The following is a 25348-nucleotide window of genomic DNA, read 5'->3' as shown; positions in this document are numbered from 1 at the left end:
CACACACACACACACACACACACACACACACACACACACACACACACACACACACACACACACACACACACAACTCAACCCATCCTCTAGTTTAAACTCCACCCCTTACGTTCTCTCCACAGTATAATAACCACGCGAGCGTTAAACAACCTCACACACACACACACACACTTCCAACCCCAGGACAAACAGAGACTCTTCTGTCATCTGAAACCAGAGAAGTTAGCATTCCCCTGTCAAGGCCTCAAATAAAGTCCCAAATTCTTGCAGAAATAATCCAAGTTCCCAGTGGGAGTGCAAACCTATACCCTGTTCCTCAGTGGCTTCCCCCTYAAGGTGGACAATCAGGGTCTTTGTGAAGCCAGGTGGATGCCAACAGGCTGACTTTGGAGCAGGACCCACCTACAATCCCCCTCAGTCCAGCAGCTTGAGGCTGATCTGATCAGCTGCACCATGGAGACWTTTGAGGATGGACAGAATACACCAGAAAATCCTAGATATTTCTTTTCTTCTTTTGAGGATTAAACAACACAGTGGATTTAAGGAGGAATCAGAAGAAACACGATTTCTCCACAAAGAGGTGGGTCAGTTGTTTTCTGTAAACCTTTGTTTTTAGCCAGGATGTACCATTATAAAAGCATTACTCTGCCTTTCCATTATTTTTAAACCAAAGAGAAACAACACAGTGGTCAGGAATAAGGTTATAACAGCTGGAATTAAAGGAAAAWTGTTCCTTAAATCAATGACTGAAATTGATCTCAGAGGGGTGTTGTTGAAAAGAAGTTAACCTGAATTTTGTTGCATCCTTTCCACTACACTCTCACACAAAAMAAACAGTTTCTGACATTACTGTTTATTTTAATGTCCTAGTTCTGTCTGTATGAAAGCTTAAAGACCGTTCATTCATACTGTAGTTAGTGTGGTGGCAGTCAGTGAGTCACTTCAGGGAATTAGACAGGATTCAATATTAAACCACTTAACATGCTTTATTTCAGCATTCAAAATAATTAAAAACATCTCAATTTATTATACATATACAAAATAGGTACAGATCCTTGTGGTGTTTTCCCCCATTGGTGTGGCTTTCAAACTCACAAACTTTTAACTGATATCTTTCTTTCTGGAGCATATTTAAAGATTAGATTTTTGGTGGTGAAAAGTCACCTGTTTCAGGAAAAAGAAATTAAAAACAGATGCATGAAGACAGATGCATTGAAGCTGGGATTTCATTTTTAGCACCAAGAAGGCCGTGCTGTGCTATACCAGACTAACTGTAACACTACACAACAGCATCACCATACTGGACAGCCAGCAGACCTCAAAGAAACAATAGCACCTTATTTGTTTCTGCTTCTGTTAAAAGTGTCAGTAAACCTCCAATACCCCACCGACTGCCACAACTAAAGCAGGCTTCACTTCAGAAACACTTCACCTCTCTTAGAACTGGAATTAGTTTCATTTTTGAGGTAGCCGTAACATTCTTTCTTTAAAAAAAAAGATTTAAACTCGTTTCTCTGCTGCTGGTTTTAATGTGACTTTTCTTTAAACAAAAAATAAAACAAAGGAGAAACAGAAGATCAAAGAAGAAAGTGACCACAAGAACAAACAAATCCCAACAGCTGTAGCACCTGCAGATGGTGTTGTGGGGGAGGTGATGTCAGCCCTGGTGGGGCAGGTGGAGCAGAGGAGGGCACAACAACAAAGACAAAAGTGGCTGTCAGTTTCACCGTTTATTCATCAACACCTGAAATGTGGTACAAAGCAATTCTGTCTGTTAGGGCTGTCCTTTCATTCCTCAGAGGTGTAGAAAAATACAAAAGTCAGCTGTGTTTCTGTAAACTCCAGAGAGGCCTGGTTTGGCTGGAAGAAGTTGGGAGGGTTTTGTTTTTTTTTACACTTTACAGAGACATATATTATTTTCTTGTTGCCAGTGAAACCAAAAGTCTTCTCTACAGGATCCGTGGTGTTGGTGATGGCAAAAAAACGGAAGAAAAAAAAAAGTCCAAACGAAAAAACGTAGTGGTCCCAGACATAGCGATGCAGACACAGCCACACCGCCGCCATCTTGTTGTTGAAGAAGTGCAGGTTTTAAGCAAAGTGGACCATCAGAACAACAGCCAAATGGAAACTTGTAGAATCAGGACGAAGGGGTCAGATTTTTCAAACAAGTGGCATAAAACAAGTGTTTTGTAGGGGTTTCTTTTTGGGGCGAGATGACTGCTAGAAAAAATAAAACACACGCACGCACACACACAACAACACTTTCAAGTCCAGATTTTTCTTTTTACAAGAAACAGACAGGTCCAACTTCAAGGCCAAACTCTTGGTCTGGAGCACCAACGTCCATAGGAGCAATATCAATGATGGGCAGGCGAGATGTTTTTGATGTCTTGTAGTCAATGACTGTCTTGCCCCATGTTCCGGTGTGTGACTGGAAGAAATAAAAAAAGAAAATTAGTGTCAGAAATCAAAATGACTGAATACATCTGGCTACTTACCAAATTTTACCAGATGCCACAACTGAAACACTTTAATATTGAGACCAACTAAACAACTATTTACATCATTTTCCAACGAAACAGTGCACTTTTAACTCAAAACCTTTGAGCCATTAATATCTGAAAAAGTAGAAGCATGCTAAACTCTGACATTTAACACTTGACTTTCCTATATCTTGTCACTTTTAGCATTGAACAGTGAGCATTTATATGCATATGACCTTCATTTAACCAGGTTAGTCCGTTGAGAACTAATCCTCAATTTGAAGCTAGTTCAGCTGTTTATGGGGCAAAGAATGGTTGTCCTCACCGTGCATCCATCTTCCAGGACACTGTAGGTGAAACGGCTGTTGCCCTCGGCTCTGATCTCAATCTCGTTGGAGCCCTGGAGGAGGAGGGCCTTCTTGAGGTTGCCAGCGGCAGCATCCATGTAGGCAATGCTGTTCTTGCAGTGGTAGGTAACGTTCTGGGATGCTTCAGTGGACATGAGACGCAGGAAGGTCAGCTGAATGTTGACATCCTCTGGCAGAGAGCCCTCGCTGCCGTACTCAAACTGTGCAGAGAAGAAAAAAGAGAGAAGTGGTTACTGGGTGGAAGTGTGAGYGGAGAGACAGGAGTAAATAGGAGGAGAAGAAAGAGCTGGAAGAAGGTATGGAGAAGTGAGGCAGGGTGTAGGATAGAGGAGGTATAARTGAAATTAAATTAATTTCCATGAAATGATTTGAAGGGCATGGTGAAGTTTTAAATATAACTCTATCATGACTGAAAATGGAAATAAAGAAATTGAGGATGAAATAAATGTAAATGAAAGAATTGAATAATGGAGGTATGAATAAGGAAGCTTGTAGCTCAGGTAGCTTAGCATGTTTACCTGGAAGCCATCYTTCATAGCATCACCGAACCAGACGTGCTTCTTCTCCTTGATGTTCTTGCTCATGTACCAGTTCTTCTTGGCAACCTCAGGCTGAGTTGGTGTTACACAGGTCTCTCCAGTCTCCATGTTGCAGTAGACCTTGATGGCATCTTGAGTACAGCCCTGGTCTGGGTCAATCCAGTATTCGCCTGAACAACAGCAAAGACATCATCAAACCCTGAGAAAAGCATCTGTGTTTCTGACATTTTGTACCATGTGCAAAAAAAGATAAGTGTACAAGCAAAACATAAATCCTGAGTAATGGCAGAACAATCTGTTGCCACTTACCCACATACTACTAAAAACACTTACCGCTCTTCCAGTCAGGGTGGCACATCTTCAGGTCTCGGCAGGTTCTGGCAGGGTTCTTTCTGGTTCCATCAGGGCTGCGGATCTGCTCGATCTGCTGGCTCAGGCTCTTCAGGGTGCTGTCAACCTCCAGGTCGCGGTCACGGAGAACATTGGCATCATCAGCTCTGTATGAACGGAAGGGATCAGGACCCTTCTCCTGGGGCTGGGTAATGAAGCCAAGTTCAAAACCACCACCAGGGGCACCAGGTGCACCGGCAGGTCCAGGAGGTCCAGGAGGACCCTAAGTGATGAAAAGAGTTTGGTTAGTTCTTTACTGGCAGCTGGCTCCAARTGTAGGGAAAACACGACTCATTGTTAGACTCACAGCAGGTCCCATCTCTCCAGAACGTCCACGAGGTCCAGGAGGTCCGGTGGGTCCAGGAAGACCAGACATACCATCTTTACCAGGAGCACCAGCAGATCCAGAAGGACCCTACAATGAGCACAGAGGAAAATGTTAAAGATTGGACACTTCAGATAAATGAATCTATTTTGGAAAAACACGAGTTATTGTCTTACTCTAGGTCCAGCAGGTCCAGAAGTACCAGCAGGTCCTGACTCTCCAGAAGGTCCCTATGAGTGRGAACAAAAGCACAGGATTTAGAGATTTGGAGATGCACACTAGATATAATTAATGTATATTAATCAAGTCACATACAGGAGGTCCAGGAGGTCCCTGTGCACCAGTAAATCCTCTGTGTCCCTTCATGCCTCTCTCTCCAGCCTCTCCAGTTTCACCCTTGTCTCCACGAGCTCCAGCAGGTCCCTGTGAGGACAAAAAGATYAATATTGAGTTTTGTTTGCCTCCCACACAGATGTAACCACCTGCCAATGATGCTGGTGTTGTTACTTACAGCAGGGCCACGAGGTCCAGCAGGGCCAGCAGGACCAGCAGGGCCAGCAGATCCCTGAAACACAGAGAAACCAGTTTCATCCAAGGAAGTACATTTTAAATACACATGGCACTAAATGGTTAAGTTAATTAGTATTGAAAGTGACTTGGTCACTCACAGTCTCTCCGCGGTCACCACTCTTGCCAGCGGGTCCGACAGGTCCAGGGGCACCAGAGGGTCCAGGGGCACCAGGGGCTCCAGCAGGTCCATTCTCTCCACGGTCTCCCTAAAACCAACACATAAAAACATGGATATTGTCCTGTTTTGCTTGTTACCTGTATAGTAACTCTTTTCTACATTCAGAACTTCAGAAGCAGAAGATTCACACTCAGTAACCCCACTTTTACACTGCTAATTAAGCTACTGCATCAGTAATCCCCTATTTACTCAGGTACACAGAAGCTTACCTTAGGTCCAGCGGCTCCATCACGACCAGCGGCTCCCTCGTTACCGGGGGTTCCCTACAACAAAAACAAAGAAGGTTACCTAACAAGTAGAAAATAAAATAACTGTAGCAGAAAATCGAAACTGTGCAGCCTCATTATGCTTTAAAAGGTTTGTTCCTGGTACCTCACGTCCAGGCTCTCCAGGGGCTCCGGCCAGGCCAGGGGGTCCCATGGGTCCAGGAGGTCCACGCTCTCCACCAGGTCCAGCAGGTCCATGCTTTCCAACCTCTCCCTTTGGGCAACACATTTTCACGAGTCAGAATTTCCTGAGATAGTTGTCATCTGTTTCTTTTAGTGCTTCATATACAAAATCCTTTTTTTTGTTATTGAGTATATTTTTATACACAAGGTAAAACAGAGGTTRATTTTTAAAGGTGCTTAGTTTAACAGGGTCTGCTACATGTTTATAAAATAGTATATTATCTTAGCACAAAAAACTCACAGAAGGTCCGGGAAGGCCAGGGAATCCTCTCTCTCCTCTCTGTCCAGGCAGACCAACAATACCACGCTGTCCAGCAATACCTTGAGGTCCAGGAATACCAGCAAGTCCCTGCAAGAAGAAACAGAGAGTTGGAAATACAACATAAGGAAACCGGAAAGAGAAATAGACAGGAAACAATTCATATAGACCAGTTTTTAAATTATTTTTAGCCCAAAGATGCTAATTTTTATGAAGTAGGAAACTTACAGAAGGACCATCGGCACCGGGGCTACCCTTCTCCCCAGTAGGTCCTGGAGGTCCAGCAGCACCAATTTCACCAGGGCGACCAGCAGGTCCGGTCTCACCACGGTTTCCTTTGGGTCCCTCCTTGCCACCTGGTCCAGGAGGTCCGGGAGGTCCAGAGTTTCCCTAGAGGGTGGAAAAGGTGTAAACTGTAACAGTGCTGGAAACACTGCTTGGCATTTTACCTCAAGAGCAATGAGTGTTAAAAACATGTGAGAAAGACTTACAGCAGGACCAGGAGGTCCAACTCTGCCAGCAGCACCAGGGAAGCCAGTAGCACCCTAGGGAGAAAAAAAAATCACACCAGTTAACTGAGTCTAGAGAAAAACTGCATCAAGTCATTGCAAGTAAAAAAGATCAGTTAGAAAAAAAAKCCTGAAATCTAGACTACAGAGTGTAACACAAATAGCGACTCACAGGAGGTCCAGCAGGTCCACGGGCTCCTTTAGAGCCAGAGTTTCCAACGGGACCCTAAAAAAAAGAAAACMTTTACTTTTCATTCTGTCCATTTGTTATTGCATTAGAAACTGTGTTTAATATGCTTAGTTTAATACCTGAGGTCCAGCAGCACCAGTTGGTCCGGCAGGGCCAGGGGCACCAACATCTCCTTTGGGACCATTATCTCCAGCCTCTCCCTTAGCACCAGGTTGTCCATCAGCACCCTGTGGTGAAATAGAGGTTAGAGGAAATAAGCAAAAGATAACAAAATCTGAAAAATGCTGCAGCGATAACAAAGAGAAATGTTTACAGGAGGTCCGGCAAATCCAGCAGGTCCAGATGGTCCAGTTTCACCACGCTCACCCTGTTAAAAAAAGAAAAAAATGTTTATTCCATGTTTTGAAGATTCAGGGATAAGGTGTTTTGAAAACTTATTACTAAAAGTTTGCATTTTGGCAGACAAATTGAAATATTTTGCTCACAGGGGCTCCACGGGCTCCAGAAGGTCCGACAGGTCCAGGACCACCGGGTTCTCCCTTGTCTCCAGGTGCTCCAGCAGGTCCAGGAAGTCCAATTGGTCCAGTCAAACCACGTGGGCCATCTTTACCAGGAGATCCATCACCACCCTTAGCTCCTTGGTCACCCTGGATTGTTGGATGGAGATGTGCATGTTTTAGTAATCATGCAGCACATCTGATTGTGGGACATTTGAAATAACGATGCTCCAGCTGCTTAATACTTGTTAAAAGTTKCTATCAAGTGGTGAAAAATGTCAGAACTGTGTTTCATAATACCTCCCATTAAAGCAATTCTGACTGGACATTCTGAGCATCATACTGTATATAAATGGAAGAATTGAAGACTCACTCTGTCTCCTCTCAGTCCTGGAAGTCCAGCAGCACCACGCTCACCAGGCATTCCCTGCAGTCCAGGAGGACCCTGAGCTCCAGGAGCACCGGGGGTTCCAGCGTCTCCCTGAAGAAAAGAAAGAAGAAATTCTCAAAGTAAGTAAGATTCAGTTGATCTGAAAATCTACGTGAAATCTTCAAAACATCAAGTCAGCCAAGTTAACCTTGGCGCCTTCATTTCCGGCAGGTCCGGGGGATCCACGGGCTCCAGCAGGTCCAACGGGGCCAGGTGCACCACGCTCACCAGAGAATCCTCTATCACCCTGAGAGAAAGACAGAATGTGAGGTAAGTGCAGGTGAAAAGCAGGAAATCACGAGGACTGCAAGCTACAACTCTGGAGTTCATTGATATTGTTAAATTCAGTTTGGTAATTATTTGGTTGATAAAGTTTAATCATTCTACACTAAACAACTACTCATWTCATTATTTAATAATCCTCCAATGAATGCTCTTGGTGACAGATTATCAAGTGATTGTGACAATAGTAACCATAAGCGACTTACTCTTGATCCAGCAGGTCCTGGGGCTCCAGCCTCACCGGGCAGACCCTAAACAAAATGACATGTATGAGAAAGAAGCCCCTTTCCACAGTAGAATGTATCAATCTGATCGTAGTTTTTAGGTTTAGTCATGTCTCAGTTTTCACCTGCTCTCCAGGCTTGCCACTCTCACCAACGGCACCTTGGGGTCCTGGAAGTCCTTGGAATCCAGGAGCTCCAGCAGGTCCTGACTCACCTCTCTCACCAGCAGGACCCTAAATACGCACATAAAGAGTGTCAGATATAGTACTGACAACACTGGATCAGTAGAACKCTTCTTGGACCTGAAGTCCAAAGGTCCTGCTGGGAATGTGTGAGGGATCCATYTCATTTACTTACAGCTGGTCCACTAGGACCTGGAGCACCAACATCACCATCTTTTCCAGGAGCTCCCTGGAAATAATGAGGATATGTTTTTAGAGAGACAGATACTAGCCTGTTAGTGACAACAATTCAGCCAGTGGGAGTCACAGTGTAGACTACTTACAGCAGGGCCAGTGGGTCCCATGACTCCCCTTTCACCAGGCTTTCCACCTTCACCCTGAACACCAACAAATCAAAGAGGCAATGTGAAGAACCTGAGCAGGTGTACCATGCAGCTGTTGAAACCATACTCACAGCAGCTCCCTTGGGTCCAGGGAATCCCATGACTCCGGGCTGACCTCTAGCTCCAACAGGGCCAGGTGGTCCAGGGCGGCCATCTTGTCCAGGGGCTCCCTGGTAGGAAGGTTTAATTAAAATTAATTTAACAGCTGGATGRGAACAGATTAATGGGCTTAATGGTGCTGGATATCAACTTACAGCAGCTCCCATCTTGCCATCAGGTCCAGGACTGCCAGGGCTACCGGTCATACCCTACGGAGTAAAGGRCAGAGGTCAGACCTCAGTGTGATGACTAAATTACATTGATCACAGGTGGATTGATAGGGTATTTCACCTTAGCTCCTGGGAGACCAGGTTCACCAGTACGGCCAGGCTCACCAGTGGAACCTTTAGCTCCAACAAGACCAGGGGCACCGCGCTCACCAGTGGCTCCCTATAATTGCAAAGAAGAGATAAGTTGGTGGAAAAGATAAAGTGAGTTAAACTGAAATCATTCTTCATAATTCATGAAATGTATGTCTGGTTGTGCATGTATTTACTTTGGGTCCAGCAGGGCCGTCAGCACCAGGGAAACCACGGCCACCAGGAGCACCCTGTAAATAAGCAAAAACAAAACTTAATCTTACAAGAAAAAAAATTWAAACTGTCAGCTGATGTTGTGAGGTTGGATTGATAAAAAACAAACATTGAACTAGGYTGAATTCTGATTTGGATTCTGATTTCTGACACATGTTGCCCCCTGGTGGACACAGAGGACAACTGCAGATTTATTAATGTTAAAAACCTTTGAGGTCCATATTAAGGTCCCACAGAATGTTTGCGATATTTCCTCCAGACATTTGCATGAAACAAAATTAGCTTTTTGGTAAGAAAGCAGGTTTGGTTGTGTTTTTATGGCTGCAAATATTGGCGTTCTATTTTCTGTTAACGCATGGCATRACTACAGAGCCCTTCCTGTGACTCATATCTTTAATACATGCTTTTTAATAAACTGTTATATAGTAACAGTAATAGAGTAACAACTTGGAGAAATACATACACGCTCTCCAGGTGCTCCACGAGCACCTGCAGCACCAGGCTCTCCTCTGGCTCCTCTCTTGCCCTCCTCACCATGAGGTCCTGGGGGTCCGGCAACACCTGGAACACCCTGGAGGAAAAGCAGACCCAAAGATGACATCAAAGGCTGTATGCCTCAGATATGTTTTGAGCTTCGTACTTGGAGCTAATCTCAGGTGGACTTACAGACTCTCCCTTGGCACCGGGCTCTCCTTTGGATCCTGGGGCACCAACTTCACCCTGAGGAGCACGTGCAAATAAATAAACATAATGAAAACAAACTACAAACAAGCTGCTAATTAAAAATGATCAGTATTTGTTTAGATGTGAAACATTTGTTTAGATGTGAAACAGGGATGGAGAATTTATCAACAGAAATCAGTTTTTGACTCTTCCAGAGTGTCTGAAAAAGGTTTTAGTTTGTTTAATAGAGAGGTTTACTCACAGTGTTACCCTTGGCTCCAGGGGCACCAGCAGCACCCTGAGGTCCTGGGGGTCCACGTGGTCCAGGGAAACCTGGAGCTCCTGCAGCTCCAGCAGCACCCTGCAGGGGGCAGCACATGTCAACAACACAGTCATTAAGTGCAGATGAAATGCAGCAAAGAGTAAAACATTAAACATCACAACAGTTTTTAAGTGACTCACATTGAAACAAAAGACAAACAAACAAAAATAGTATAATAAATAATAAAAATAAAATAAAATAATAATAAATTTTGGAGAATTAGACTCACAGGGGCTCCTTTAGATCCGGGAGCTCCATCAGCTCCAGGGTTTCCCTGAAAACAAATAAAATAAAAAGTTTTATTATTTAAACCAACATAATCTGATTAATTTCACAACATTAGAAGTAAAAGCCTGATTGTTTAACATTATTATTATTTGTCTCATCAGACACTTTTTCTGCATATTTTCATCTGATCTTAGACTGTCTGAACTGTTTTCGATCTAGACTTACAGAAGGTCCAGCTGGGCCAGCAGGTCCAGGGTTGCCAGGCTCTCCACGAGTTCCAGAGGGTCCCTCAGATCCACGAGCACCCTGTGGTCCAACATCACCCTGGTAGCAGAGAAATAAAGTGATAAATAAATACATYAATGAAAAATGAAAGAATCAGAAAATAAATTAAATACAAAAACAACAAAAATGTTTTATGAATAAAATGTTTGCAGAAAAGAAAAAAATTAAAGTAAATATTTATTTCTTTAAAAATCATTCTGCGGTTTTCTGAGCCTCCAGCTACACATTCATACAAACATGACCTCAGTTATTGTTGCTAATACTGTATAATAAAGGCAATATACAAGTGTTGTTATAAATACAGTATATGGGATAATCTTTGGGAGTATTTTAACATGGCCCAAAGTCAGTCTGAGGACATTTTATGATAATCTTCACGGATGTGGGAAGGGAACAGATTTTGATGTTAGGGTTTAAAGATTTCATCACAAATATACCTTAGATCCTGGGCCACCAGGGAATCCAGGAGGTCCAGCAGGGCCAGTGGGACCCTAGGGGGGAAAAAGTAATTCAAATGAAAAAAACATATATATAYGTAATTATTTTCAGTTCTAATATGACAAAGATAAGATCTGCACAAAATCTAAACTTTAAAGATCCAGTGTGAGGGATATAGTGACATCTTGTGGCTGAAGTTGTAACTACAATRTACTAAAAAGTCCCACAATCTAATAATTCAACAAATAGACAGTATTTAGTCTAACTCTGTGGAAATAAAGACGGTGACCTGCAGCATGTTTGAATATGAATCTTTTCCTCTGAGAAAATGAAAACATTTCTTTATTTTCAACTGATTCTACACAAATGGACATAAAGTTATAAATATTTTCCTTTTTCTTCCAGTCAGACAAGTTTTTATATTTCACACTAAAACTTTAATGACAATTTTTTTGAAAACACAAGAACAGTTTATTAAGTAATTTCAGGGATTAGAGAATTGGACTTACAGGAGGTCCGGCAGCACCGGCAGCACCATCGTTTCCACGAGCTCCCTGCAGCGAGCAGACACCACAGATTAATGATTAATGACTGATGGATCAACACCATGCATCTGAGAGAGAGTGTGTGTGTGTGTGTGAACTCACAGCAGATCCAGGAGCACCAGTACGACCTCTCTCACCAGGCAAACCACGAGGTCCCTGAAAACAACAGAAACCAGTTAATTTAACCAGGACTGGATCAGAATAGTGGGTGAAACCTGTGTGGCGCTGTGAAGAACTGTTCTACTCACCATAGCACCAGGAGTTCCATTCTCACCAGCAGCTCCAGTTTCTCCCTAACCATGCAGACAAGAAGAACATTATCAACAAAACAAAATAACAGATTGTGAGAAACAATCCAAGTTAAATTTAAGCCTTAAAACTCAGATTATCTCAGATTATCTCCACTTCTACAGCTTTGATTCTGGGTATTCAGGTTAAATATGTCTGAGCTTCAGGAAAGAGCAGAACTTCTCACTGCAGGTACGTATCCTGATATCCAAACCAACGGCTATTGTAACTAAGATGACGTCACACTGCTGCTAAAACTGTCAAAATAAAAAAGGAAACATTTGGAAGCACCAGTCAACAAAGATGGGGGACTCACCTTGGGTCCAGCAGGGCCAGTATCTCCTTTAGCACCATCAAGACCACTGAATCCCTAAAGAAGAAAGAAGACACAAAGACTAAGATCCAAATCCCGAGGGGCTTCTCTGTTGGATCTGAACTGAACCGGACTGTACTCACTCTGTGTCCCTTGATGCCAGGCAGTCCAGGGGTTCCTGGGAAACCACGAGCTCCCTGAGAGAAAAGTATAGAAARGTTTTGTGTTTGCTGAAGTTTTCTTTTTACTTTGGTTTACTTAGGAATGAAAACATCTATAAATCCACCTGTGGTCCGGGAGGTCCACGCTCACCAGCACGACCAGGTTTTCCAGCCTCACCCTGACAGCAGGAGAGAGGTGAAGAGAAACTGTGTTAGTCACTTAACCTTTGACTTTTCTGGAGAAAACAGAAACACGCTCAGATGTTGTCCACTTACGTCTTCTCCGTTCTTTCCAGGAGGACCAGCTGGTCCACGTGGACCCATGGGGCCCTAAAGAAAAAAAGAAAGAAACAGCTAAAATCAGACTGGCAACAAACAAGCCAACTGAAAAACAGGTGTGTATTTTTGATGTTTTTAATACTTACAGGAGCTCCGGCCTCTCCAGACTCACCAGGAGGACCAGTGGGTCCCTGTGGTCCCTGTAGAGGGAGACACACACACACTTTTATTTTCACACTTTTACTTGTAACATAGTCTGAGTCGGAGTCAGTTCTTTTTGTTACTTTTTTCTTTTTTTTCTGTTTTATATATTTGACTTCTGTGCAGATAGAAGCTTTCATCTAAAGTTGTCTTTTTATCTACCTTAATATATTTCAACTGACTGATTATCTAAAAGCTCAAAATGCTCAAGCCTTTTGTACTGATGAGAAGATTTTAAATATTTTTTTACCACAATGCTGTAATGAGCAGATGCAAAGGAATCAATGAAAATGAGAAACATTTGGCATGAAACCAAGACGCTGTTGTTTGTTTGAAGCTAAGAAGTATTTAAGTTTTTACAAGTTCAAAGAGCTGCAGGGTGGAGTTCAAACCAAAGATAAAGTCAAATGTCATCTCTAGCCTCTAACTGACACGGGAACTTAAAATAATCCAACATGTTTTATATTTACTCTACTTTTACTAAGAAGTTTGAAGTTTTAGCTGAACCTAAATATTTTTTACAGATGATATTATGTTCTTTTTGTAAAACAGACAATTAGATTCATGATCTCAGATAAATGAGCTTAAATAACACTTCTTCTTAAGTTTTGTTTTTATACTTTTTAGGACAAACTCAAATAAATCAAAAATAACTGACTCATGGGAGAAGCTTTATATCACCCGAGTGGTCAAGATAGGATAATATTTTTGTTAAATTATTTCATAATTGATTGTTTCTGAGGAAGGAAAAAAGATGCACTCACGCTAGAACCAGGAGGTCCGGGGGGTCCACGAGGTCCCATTGGGCCCTGTCAGTCAAATAAGGTTGATGTCAGCCTCATATCATCAGGGCTTACAGTAGAATGAATCTTTATTAATGTGGATGTCCTACCATAGGTCCAGGCACGGGCATGGAGGGAGATTTCTCATCATAACCACCAGACATCTGAGGGGAGAAGTTCTGAAAAAACAAACAAACAAATACTTTAACAAGAGGGAGATCTCACAAACACCTCACATATGAAACATTTGAAAACCTGTTCATAAAAATTCTTGACAAGATAGAGTAATACTTGCTAGTGGTGTTTTATTATATTTGTTTCACATGACATTATTTAGTGATTTAAAACATTGAAACCAAAAACTATTAAAAACTTCAATAAATGTGTAGATGTACCAGTTTATTGCATCACCTGTGACCTTTGACCTCACACTTTACTGCTGATGCTCATTAAATGATTGACATCATCTTTTAAAACTGTTTATAATGGAAAATGATTTAAACGCTGGTTTTGCTAGCTTAGCATAAATGATTTGATGTTAGGTTAAAGGATAAACAACATGACAGAATAAATAAAGGTATTAGAAGTTTAACACGACAAATGTTTTTCTATTAATGTCCGGGAATGTTGGCTTGTTATCCAACAAACTGCTACCGTCTGATGTAATTCCTAATTCTGAGCCATGAGACTTAAATAAAAAGTGGAGAATAGACACAGTTAACTAACATGGTTCCTCTTGGACTCAGACCTGCCAAATACCAAATAAAAAACAAACTGGAACATCTTCAAATCTATGACTCAAAAAATTGGACATTTCCAACCTCAAAATCCAAAATGGTCAACTAAGGCCTGAGCAGCTGTAACATCTGCAGTTCTAACTTTTTTATTTTCATCTCTTGTTCATTTGTTTCTTTGTAAATCAGTCACACACTGTCAACATGTTGCTACGGGGTGTGAAGAGAAGTCCACTGTGTTTTGCTAATGCTAGTTAGCAGCTGATGTGCCGTTCAGGTGGGTTTGACTTCAGACCCAGATCAGAGTTCTCAGGTTACTGAAACATCATGTTAGCTTAGCTTAAAGAATTAGCATGTGACCATACACGACGACTGTTTCAAAGAAAATCCAGTGTAACCAAAAGCTGTTAGCTCAGACATGAATGAGAGAGTTTTAGTTGTGTACAGCTGCTGTGAAACTCCAATATAAACCAAGAAAAAAAACAAAACTACTCCTTTTATATATTTTACTTCCTTCTCTGCTGCATGTGAAACAAAGTCTGGACCCTTTGACCTTGGTCTAAAGATCCAAGTCCATGACCGACATAGTCTTCTTTAGATTTTATTTATCTTTTTTTTAAAAATATAATACTGAAGCTTCAGTTCAACATGACTTTGACCTATATATACATACATTTACATATATTGATGTAATTTAAATTCATAAGAATGAGTCTATTGTTTGTGCTGCATCAGTGCTGGAAGAACCTTTCCCTGTAATATGTGAGCACCACAGAGGAAGTCACTGCTGGGAGCACATGTTATGACTCATCTGCCCACACTGGGTTTAGACTCCATGATTTAGATCTCAAACAGGAAACACAGAAAACACAAAAAATAACAACTTACTCCACCGAGACCAGGGGGTCCAGGAGGGCCGGGAGGTCCTGGAAGACCAGGCTCGCCATCAAGACCGTCTCTACCAGGGGGACCAGCAGGGCCCTGCAGACAGAGGAGGTGTCAGTTGGGTTCAGGGCTCTGAGACCAACAGGTTCAGATCCAAAAACAATAAAACAACTTATTGTTGTTTGTGTTGTATCCTCTGCTTAGGTTTTCATATTCTTTGTTGTTTCTTTTTAGATTCAGTGATGAAACAGTAAAGCTCAACAACATGGAGCATCCTCCTGAGCGACCACTGAACCAATCACAGATGGATAAGCAGAGGTCATGTGACGTCAGCGTACAGGAAGTGGTTGTGGACACCGGCTGAATAGGTGAGGATCAAACAAACTAATGATGSATCAAATTAAAACACTAACTTCTCTGTTCAGCAAACAAGTGACTCAGAATCAAATAAAAATCCAACAAAACATAATTTTAGGTAAATAATAAAGATTAAACCACTTAATGTCCTGCTGTGCCAGACAACTTTACAGCTTGTAAATAAGAAGCATTTTCATTAAATACAAATACAACTAATGTAACAAAACAATACATAGATTGGACAAAAACAGTGTAGCTGTTGACATTTGACTCAAACACATTTGTTCCTGTTCTCATTATTTGTTGTGAAGAAATGAACCTGACCTCATTACGTTTTAGCACATTTTTCTGTTTTTTTCTTTCTTTCTTTAACTATAAATTGAAAAACTCTCTCAGTCCAGAAGCAAAGTGTAAATAAAATTAAACATATTTAAAGGAAATTTAAACACAAATACAACAAAGCAATGACACTAAGGTAAAAGAAAAGCTTAACGGAACAAAGTAAAACATCAAAAGGCCCAACGTTTGACAGGCACAGATGTTTGTTTTCAAAGAACGTCCTCACAGCATTGGGACTGAACTAACCCTCATTCTGTTCTGTTCTCCAACATAAACACAAGAACCCAGCCTGACCAACAGAAAACCAGACATTAACAGGCCAGCCAACAAAAAATAAGGGACAGAATGTGGGCCTACCCTCTCTCCCTTGGGTCCTCGGTCTCCTCTGGGTCCCTGTGGTGAAAACAAACACAGAGGGTCTGTTATCCTGAACAAACTGCAGAGACAGAACTGATCTGAGGACTTCTACCCCTCTTTTGATCCTTTTTATTTAATTAGCTGTAGCAATCAACAACATACCATGCCATAGCACCTTTTAGCTTTAAATATAATTAATTAATAACAGACGTATTTTTGTAAAGTTAAAAAAAGTATTTACCTCTACCTCAGCAGCCTGGTAGCCTGAAATGTAAACACACACACACACATAAATATTTATAAAATCAAATAATTAAAAGAATCAAAATCATTCTGTGAAGATTTCCATCTATTAAACACACTAAAGGTTGAATTAAAGTATTTATAAAGGCATGAAAATGAGGTAGAGTAAGAATAATGTATAAATAGTTTGAATTCTTCACTAAAATACAATGAAGAATGTGATAAATGTTGAGTATTAAGCCATATTTATTGAGTTTGGATGTATAAATGGGAAACATATTGGTTACAATTCAGTTCAGTTTTTTTATAAAGCACCAAGTCGTCTCAAGGCACTGCACAAAAACACTCACATACATTATTAAAGCCAGCTAGTGAAAGTTATGTGTTTATATGACTGCATTGGATCTTCACTTCGTTGCAGTATCCTCACAAGACTTGCAACAACATGTTGTGATCGACTGAAGGGCAGATGGGATTTTACCGTCGTCGGGGCAGATGGCGCAGCACTCGCCCTGGGGAACGATGGGGTTGGGGCAGTCGGTTGGTTCCTCACAGTGAACATCGTCGCACATCACCGTGCCGCTGTCACAAACGCAGATCTGACATGGTTCTGGTTTCCACACATCCCGGTCCGCAAACACCTGGCCGTCCAAGGTGCAGCTGGTACTCGTGCCTGCAGGGAGTGACATGGAGGGGTGAGGAACCTGTAGACCCTAATCAGCTTTCATAATCACGCTTTCTGTTGTTCAAAATGAACAACAGAAAGAAACTAATATCATTAATAAGATGCTTTAATGTTTACATTGTTAGTTGTTACTGGATTAAATGTTAAATCTCATGAACTAAATAAACTGATTTGTTCTTATGTTTTGTAACAAAAGCAGTTTACTTTTGTTATAAAACTTGTTTTGATAAAAACTCTACAATAAGGAAATGGTTACAGAGTAAGGCTAAGTGTTGAGGTGGATCTAGATGTGAATTAGACCTGAGGGTCAGGGGTGACAGAGGGGTCACCTGTGACCTGAGTCTGGGTTCAGGTCCTGTTTTCTGTTCACACCACAAGGGTTAGATGTCTCCAGGTGACTTTTCCTGCTGCTGAGCACTTCCGCCCTAAAGCCTCAAACCTAACTGGGTTTTCATTTGATCGGTTTCAACAGAGTGCCAAAGTGCTGAGCTCAGAGAGCAGCAGCAGCGTCGCAGGCTTGGCAGCCGCCGGTGGAAACACAACATGTGTTTGCAATTAAAGGGAAAAAAGAAGAAGTGGAAAAAAGAAAGAAGGCGGAGGGTGAAAGTGGGAAGTGTGGGGGGACGTGGCAGCCAGATGTGTCTGCAGGAGTCAAGACGAGCCTCCAGGTGTCGCTGTGAGACCGTCCACGCAGACAGCACATCTGCTTCAGATCCACAGCTGAGCTCCTTCCAGTCAGGAACATCTGGGAAAACTGAATTTCATCTCCACAGTGCTTGTCCCAAGAGCTGAGCTGGGCTTTTTTTGTTCTTTTAGAGGATAAAAACTTATTTACCCCTCTGTCTGTGCTCCATGGTGTACCTCAGAGTTTTCAGATTGTTAATCTATCCTGAGGACAAGACTCAACTCCTGTTTTCTCTCATTATAACTCCTCTGATCAGCTGTTCAGCCTCAGGCTGTTGAATTATTTTGCCACATCAGTCAGGCCTGTGAGAGGCCTCTCCTCAGAAGCCAAAAACCATCTGGGCTGCAAAGTTAAACTGATCTGAGAAGTTCATGTCCAGAAAAAAGTATTGGTTATTTTAGTTTTATAATACTAAGTTATGGAGGATGGTCAAAATCTGCTAAATCTGTCTGTTCACTGAAATTATTCCATTAAAAAAAACTCCCCTGGAGGAAAGCCTTAAAAAACTTGCAACAACTTGCTCTGATGGCTTCTTGGGAGGGAGGGAGGTGGAGGGAGTGAGAAAAAAACACAGAGAGGAAAGATGGAGGCCTTGTTGAGATGCCCAACGCATGACGCACACCCTGTTCTGTCTGTCTACAGACAATGAAGAGTCAGCCTTCTAATTTTTTATTTTGTGCTTTCTCCTCTTCTCTCTCTAAAGTCTCAGCAGCCGTCCAGCCACGAAGACAAAATCCAACCTTCAGAAAAACACTTAAAAAAAAAGGAAAAAAAAAAAGCAGAAAACAGGCTGAGGATCTCCAAGAAATAGTGCTGAAACTTACGGTCGTCCTCGCCCTGCGCCCTGACCAGGAGCACGGCTGCACCGAGCAGCAGCGCCAGCCGCAAATCCACAAAGCTGAACATGTCTAGATGCCACCAGACATGTAGACTCTTTGAGGCAAGAGAGGAAAAAAGTGTTGGGGATGTTTTCTCTTTCTGCTAAACTCCACTCATATGTTTGGGGGAGGATCCGTGCGTCTGTCCAAAGTCCTCCTGACCCCAACAGAAAACTCCCAACTGCCTGCACTCATTTTCCACCAGGGCTTTTATATGGAAGCCTAAAGAACTGGGAGGTACTGGGGACTGGACCAGCTGGGGGGACGCACCCTCCTCACCCCGCTGCTGCTGCTGCTCACGTTTAGGGAAGACAAGAAAGCACACCTCCTTCAAAGATTAAAAAAAATCAACAAGCAGCAGGTCCCTCCTTCCATAATTACACAGCAAGTCTGGATGAGAGGAAGGGGGGGGCGTCTGAGCTGGAGGAAACCTGATCCACATGAGGACTGGAGGGTCAGAGGAGGATCTCCTTCTGCAGCAGCTTTAATCCACATTTTGTGTTTGGTTGTAGTCTATTTCCTCATTCACTTTGATTTCACCAAATTAATTTTAAGACTTTGCTTTGTAATCTGTTAGCTTGGTTCAGCTTCAGGTTCTGGTTTTATTGTTTGGTTCAGAATGTGCTCCAGATGTTTAAGGTTTTCAGCTGTCACAGGGTTAAGATGGCCTGATCATGGCTGCAGACATGTAGCTGTTCTGATTCAGTTTGTAACTGCTTTAATTTGACGCTTTTCTGCTTTCAAACAGGAAGTAAAAACTGTTTGTGAAACTAAACTATTGGATGTATTACAGCAGGGTTGTTCAACTTTATTTCCAAATAGGGCCATAAAGAAAAAACACTGGGGGATTTATGGGCCACAGGTAATATTTACCATCTGCTACTTAAAGGCGACGGCAGGCGAAAATGTTTTTGACAATGTCTGTGTGTGTTTGTTACTAAATATCTCATTATCCAGTAGACAACGTTTTAAATAAAACTTGCATAAAGTAATTTATAGATTGATATCTATTTGATTAACCTTTAGAGTCAACTCCATTAAAGATGGCTGCCACATCAACTGACTCAAATAAACTGTAAAATGCCTTCATCTGAGTCAATTTTACAGATAATCAGCTGAAATTTGGTGTGGTAGTTAAGAGTGATCCATGACACATTTTCTGTCACCTCTGTGATTTAACAAAAATATTTCATTAAGATGCGCTTCTACAGTTACCTTTATGAGTAATCAATATGGTCGCCACATCAACACCAGAATTGTTTTAATTTAGTTAGTTGATACTGAGCGAACATTCGATGCGATAGTAGCTGAGGGCTGTTCACGGCACAAACTCTGAGAGTGACATCAGCATTAGCATTAGATTGCACTTTTATTTCTAAGATTTGACCAGAACGACAACAACTTTTATATTTCTCAACAAAGTGTTAAAGACTTTGCAGATGGCAAAGTGAACAAAAACTACATTTTAGTCCATTTGCATTGAAAGGGTCAAGTTTTAGGCAACATCCGGATGCTTGTATTGAATTAAGCTAAGGTTGTTGCCTTCGTTTGTTTTGCAGCTTCACTGTCTTCTGGTCAGATTGATAGGTCAACTTAAGGTATAAAAGTAAGGGTTAGGGTTTTTAATATCTAACAGTCCAATGATTTACATACTTCTGTAGCAGAAGGAGTCTTAGTAAACAACTGTATATTATGTGTGAGAGGGGTTTTTTTAGAGTCAGAAAAACATCCAACATTTGGATTTGTAGCTGTACAACAACATTCATAGGTTTACTCTCACTGGCCTGCTGTCATTCTGGAAGAGTTGGTGACTGAAATGGGGAGAAAATTATTTAGTCAATCTTACTGAATTGTGAGGGTTTCTGACCAAGTGACAAATGAGTCAAAAACAGGCAGTTTATGAATATCTTGATTTATTATTGTGTGCTTGGCTTGGACAAATGTGAACTGTGCGCAATATTTTTTTGCTCATATTACTCCTGCCTCGACTCTCTTAGCAGCCACCTCAACTTTTAGTATTTAATATACTGTAGTACACTTTGTAAATGACAATTTGTACCTTATTTTGTTGTCACAGAGAAGTGAAACACTGGCCTGAGTAGTTCATAGACTATCCTGATTTAGGTTGCTAAAAACCATATCAGTCCAACAAAAAGATTCAATTCAGTTTATTTATATAAAGACACAACCAAGACACAACATACATTGTCTCAGGGCACTGTAAACGAAAAAAAAAAAAAGAGAACAATCTAAAGAAGAAGCCAGCAGATTGTGTTGAATCACTTCATCACAGTCTCCCATCCTGAACAAACGGTGGAGAGGAAAAACTCCCTGCTAATCAGGAAGAAACGTCCAGCAGAACCAGGCTCAGGACATCTGCCTCGACCGGCTGGGTTGGGGGATAGGAAAGAAACGAGATGCAAGAATGCTGCAGGTTCTCACTACATTTATTGGTGGAAAATGTCGATTTTCATTTTTTAAAATATTTATTATGATTGTGCACCTCTAACTCTAAGGCTATGGTCCACAGTTGGAAAAGAATGGTTGCTCTTGTACCAAGTCAGGAGCTATAGGTCATGTCATATCAGCATGACACTACAATCATAAAACACATGTGCTGCTGCCACTGTCACCTTAATGAGTGTAGCCCAGGCATGAGGTCAGAGGGGTCAGGCTTTAAATTCTCCAGAACCAAACCATGCTGGTACAGGCAGGCCCCATATCATGGATCCACTACCACCATCCTCCTGTCAGAACTCTGATACAACTCAGCATGCTCCTCCTCTCAGGACCATATCACTCTTGGATAGTGTGATGGTGTCACCTACTCTCTACTAGCTCTCACAGCTTTCCTGATCACAGTAAAAGTATTATTTCATGAAATATATTTCCCAAAAGTCAAAGCATCTTGATTTCTCAGTTGAACCACCTGATAACCCTGTCACATATAGCAGACAGTAGACTTTTAGTGAGTAGCTGACGGTACCTCTGTTTTAAAATCCCACCACAACCTGGCTCTAGATAATAAAAGCCTTTTTTGGCCTCTGCATATCCCCCCCAGTCCAAATACAGGTAAATATGGGCATTTCTCTTGTCCCCCCACACCCAGAACGCTTCATACAGCGCCTTGCCGGCTGCAGGTGAGCTGTAATTAGGCAGAGAGCAGACATTATGGAGCAGATGAGCTGCAGGGAGAAAGGCAGCAGCAGCTCTTTGCCATCTGAGCCTCCAGCAGCAGACACGTAGCACAGTCTGAGGCTGGCCAAGTAAGCCTCTAATTCCCTCCCCCTCTCTCCCTCTGCCTCGCATATACACACTCATACTTCCACATTGTCCATGTGTCTGCCTGCTCTTTTTTCTTTTCTTTTTTTTTCCACTCAGCAGATGGAATGCAGTCAGGCTGTCTGTCATAGCAAAAGAGAAGAAGAAGAAAGGAACGCCACCTCATCATTCCCTGATTCAAACTGCAGCTCTGATCAGATCCCCAGACCCCCCCCCCCCCACACACACACACACACAAACACACATAAACACACTGAATTACATTCTCTTGCAGCCTTTTTTTTCTTTTTTTGGGGGGGGGGGTATTACACCCACATTTTGTCTTCACACTTCAAAACCTTTCCTATTGTTTTTTTTTTTACAACTGAACCAGTAAAAACAAAGATTTCACAGCTGAATGTGTATGTAATATGTAATAAATCAAACCTGATGAAAACTATAAAACAAACAAAAACATCACATTATTAAGGCAAAACACTAGCTGAATTAAGCAAAAGGCTAAATTCTAAAAAGGCTATCTAAAAATGTAAAAGAACCTTAAGAAGACCAAAACAGAGAAAGAATTATTTCTGAAAAAGCTCTATATCCAAAATAAGAACATAAGAGAAAGAGAGATTTTAAAAAATGGGAACACTTGTTTTGTTAGGATGAAATGTCCATAGATGAACCTTTGACCTGCTCAGGTTGTAGTCCACCTCTCACACAAAGACTAGGCACACAAATAAATGGATGGGTGGTCATTTTCAACATGTTTGTTAGATGTAAACAGAACAGCCTGATGCTAATATCCAAAAAAATTCAGCCAAAGTAAAGTAACTTTGTGTACACTACTTTTATTGTTCCAAGAGGTTCAAGTAGGTTATATAGTGAGAATTTTTTAAAATGACAGTGGAAATTTTGAACACTAGTTAACTCCCTAGTTTACAAGTGGATTCAGCTGTTATCAGCACAGATTGTTTAAAACAAGATTTTTGATTCCCTGACAGCAACCCTTAGTATCATTTAAAAAAAAGCATCATCAGGGGAGCACGGTGGCTCAGATGGTAGAGCTGTTCCCTCTCAACAAGAAGGTCACTGAACAGAATCCCGGCTCGGGTCCTTTCTGTGCAGAGTTTGCATGTTCTCTCTGTGCATGAGTGGGTTTTCACAGGTTCTCTGGTTTCCTCTTACAAACCAAAAACAGGATTTTTTAACTAAATTGTCCCTTTAGTGTGAGTGGGAGAGTGAAAGGTTGTCTCTATGTGGCCCAGTGATGGACTTGTGACCTGTCCAGGGTGTAACCTGCTCCTCGCACTGTGACTGCTGGATATGGGCACCAGTGACCCTCGTGACCCTGAAAGGAAGAAGCAGGTATAGGTAATGGGTGGATGGATATTTCATCAAGTTGATTCCTGAAATATTTTTGAACCAGTGGGTCCTCTAGTCCTGACAGATGCACAGATAACATACCTTCTGCTCTCTGTCAAATGGTAAGTTTTAAACATTTTTCTCTTGAGGCCTCAGGTTATTGAAATAAACAACACTGTCATTACAGATGCTTTTGAAATACTGCTTTCATTACAGACAAATAACTGGTTGTTTGTTGGATACAGGGCTCAGTGACACGCTTCACATTTTTTACAAGACATTTTCACCTGTTTTGTTCCACAAAGTAGACAATTTATGTTGTCTTATAAAAAAGGTTTACTTCCAAATTATTAGAGTGCAGCTAATAGTTACTAAAAAGTTGCTTTGGAGAAAGGTCTTAAGAAGGTTTTGGTGGTCTTAAATTTAAGACAGAGTATAAGTGAAAATCTAGCCAGGCTAAATAGTATTTTTGAGTTTCACAGCTGGGAATTAGGACCAAAATCTATTAATTAAATTAAAAATTCCACAGACTGAGCTTCATTGAACACAAATAAGATATGCAACCAAAACTATCAGTAATAATAAAGACCAAGACTCCTTTCACTCTGGACGATGACAGCATGAAACATCAGCTGTTTAATTAACATCAAGTCATTTAGTGGAGTCAGATTCTTCTAAGATGACCAAGTTTGTAAATGCAACATGAGGTATGAAGGACCCAAAGATGGAGACTTTCACCAGGAGTCCAGAAGATGTTTTAATAATAATGAAACAAAGTTGGTGTGGCAGCAAGGTAACAAAAGAGCACAGCATGGACAAGGGGTGAAGCCACAATGGCAGACTGCAAATGAGAGAAGTTATAATTAATATGGAGAGGTTGATGAGGTGAGGAGAATCAGGTGACTTAATGATAACAGGGAGCAGGTGTAAGAAGAGGTTGGGGCAGGACTGTAGAGCTGGAGCTGACTGAGGAAAAGTACTGAAGGTGGCTGGAAACAAAATAAACACAGAGAAAACATTAAAACAAACATCACAGGAGACAAAGATAAAAACACTAACTCAAAAGCTCACATGTGAAATTGACTCTAATCCCACCACAACCTGCCTTTCTGCTTTTCGGCAGCACGGCGGATCAGTGGTTAGCACTGATGTCTCACAGCAAAAAGGTCCTGGCTTCGATCCCCGGTTCAGACCTAGGGTCTTTCTGTGCGGAGTTTGCATGTTCTCCTCATGATTGTGTGGGTTTTTTRTGAGTATTACAGTTTCCCCCACATCACAAGAATATGTACAACAGGTTGCCTTCAGGCCACCCTTGTGAAAGAGATCTGCAACTTCAGTCGGATTCACCTGGTTAAACAAAGGTAAAAAAAAACAACATTATAATACATTTTCCATAATTACCCACAGGGATTAGGGGATATTTTCAAATTTTAAACTCCAGATGTTTCCAGACTCAGATTTGCAGATTTACAGTTGATTTTTGAGCCATTTTGACATCAAAGCAGCTGTAAAATGACTGCAGTACAACATGTGTGTTATTATTATGTCACTGGATATGGTATGGAGTCAGATCCCTGCTTTCTGTTAATAACCTGCCAGAAGTGGTGCGGACTCCAGCTGAGTCATGTAGACATTAACACACATTTACATAGATAACATACAGTAACACAAGTTAACAAATTGGCTGATTTATTTATTTATTTTTTCATTTAGACATCTTAAGTTTTTTGTTTCATCTTCAAATGTGTAGAAGGAATGCAGAGAAAATCACAATCAAATCCTAATTACTGATGGGATGGTGACAGATCGTTCATGTATTAGTGATATAAAGACTTTAAACACTTCCACTGATCTGATTGGTTGGTTTAAAATATCTGATGTGGAATTTAACAGATGTGCATTTTCATGTGGAGCAGTTTTGTAAAAAATAAAACTTAGAATGCGATGATTTGGCAAATCCCTATTTCTGTTTGTTTTTATTGCCTTTCTAGAAAGCATTGAGTCTTTTTTGGGAAGCTGTGGTATTTTACATTTTAAAAACCAACATGTCTGAGTAACCTAATCTGACATAAATGCATATAATTCACAAAACAACACAATTAACACGCTCAGATTAGTTTACACTTGGCTCTGGGTCCTTGTTGGCTCCACTTGAAAAGAA

General features: G+C 41.3%; 1 protein-coding gene and 2 long non-coding RNA genes across 6 annotated transcripts; 2 read left to right on the top strand and 1 right to left on the bottom strand.

Annotated features, from left to right (window-relative positions):
• Window positions 1-967: 967 nt before the first annotated feature.
• On the bottom strand, window positions 968-19581 carry LOC106536191 (collagen alpha-1(I) chain). 3 transcript variants are annotated; one of them, XM_014033399.1, is made up of 49 exons: window positions 18505-19578; window positions 16792-16983; window positions 16309-16331; window positions 16068-16103; window positions 15018-15110; window positions 13506-13574; window positions 13378-13422; window positions 12559-12612; window positions 12410-12463; window positions 12259-12312; window positions 12116-12169; window positions 11976-12029; window positions 11620-11664; window positions 11474-11527; window positions 11336-11380; window positions 10826-10879; window positions 10329-10427; window positions 10105-10149; window positions 9816-9914; window positions 9557-9610; window positions 9354-9461; window positions 8854-8907; window positions 8649-8747; window positions 8513-8566; window positions 8330-8428; window positions 8199-8252; window positions 8051-8104; window positions 7819-7926; window positions 7676-7720; window positions 7336-7434; window positions 7131-7238; window positions 6746-6907; window positions 6574-6627; window positions 6380-6487; window positions 6243-6296; window positions 6053-6106; window positions 5790-5951; window positions 5544-5651; window positions 5226-5333; window positions 5063-5116; window positions 4774-4881; window positions 4617-4670; window positions 4421-4528; window positions 4282-4335; window positions 4088-4195; window positions 3724-4003; window positions 3370-3560; window positions 2809-3051; window positions 968-2431 (listed from the first exon to the last, which is right to left on the bottom strand). In XM_014033399.1, exons 1-49 carry the CDS (start codon window positions 18584-18586, stop codon window positions 2285-2287), a joined length of 4344 nt encoding a protein of 1447 aa, XP_013888853.1. In that variant the 5' UTR covers window positions 18587-19578; the 3' UTR covers window positions 968-2284. The 3 variants fall into 3 exon arrangements, with proteins under 3 accessions (XP_013888853.1, XP_013888854.1, XP_013888855.1); XM_014033400.1 differs by lacking the exon at window positions 8330-8428 and having other exon boundaries at window positions 18505-19579; XM_014033401.1 differs by lacking the exons at window positions 4421-4528; window positions 4617-4670; window positions 4774-4881; ... (3 more) ...; window positions 5790-5951; window positions 6053-6106 and having other exon boundaries at window positions 18505-19581.
• LOC106536192 (uncharacterized) lies at window positions 7175-16818 on the top strand. Of its 2 annotated transcripts, none has more exons than XR_001312530.1 (6): window positions 7175-7267; window positions 7359-7457; window positions 12235-12329; window positions 12430-12528; window positions 15249-15382; window positions 16732-16818. It is a non-coding gene; the product is annotated as an uncharacterized LOC106536192 (long non-coding RNA). The 2 variants fall into 2 exon arrangements; XR_001312531.1 differs by having other exon boundaries at window positions 12235-12344.
• Window positions 16916-18447, top strand: LOC106536193 (uncharacterized). Its single transcript, XR_001312532.1, has 2 exons — window positions 16916-17005; window positions 18384-18447. It is a non-coding gene; the product is annotated as an uncharacterized LOC106536193 (long non-coding RNA).
• Window positions 19582-25348: the final 5767 nt, after the last annotated feature.

The sequence above is a fragment of the Austrofundulus limnaeus genome, unplaced genomic scaffold (assembly GCF_001266775.1).
Source record: "Austrofundulus limnaeus strain Quisiro unplaced genomic scaffold, Austrofundulus_limnaeus-1.0 Scaffold1724, whole genome shotgun sequence".
In the NCBI taxonomy this organism is placed as follows: Eukaryota; Metazoa; Chordata; class Actinopteri; order Cyprinodontiformes; family Rivulidae; genus Austrofundulus; species Austrofundulus limnaeus.
This window is presented reverse-complemented; position numbering and strand designations above follow the sequence as displayed.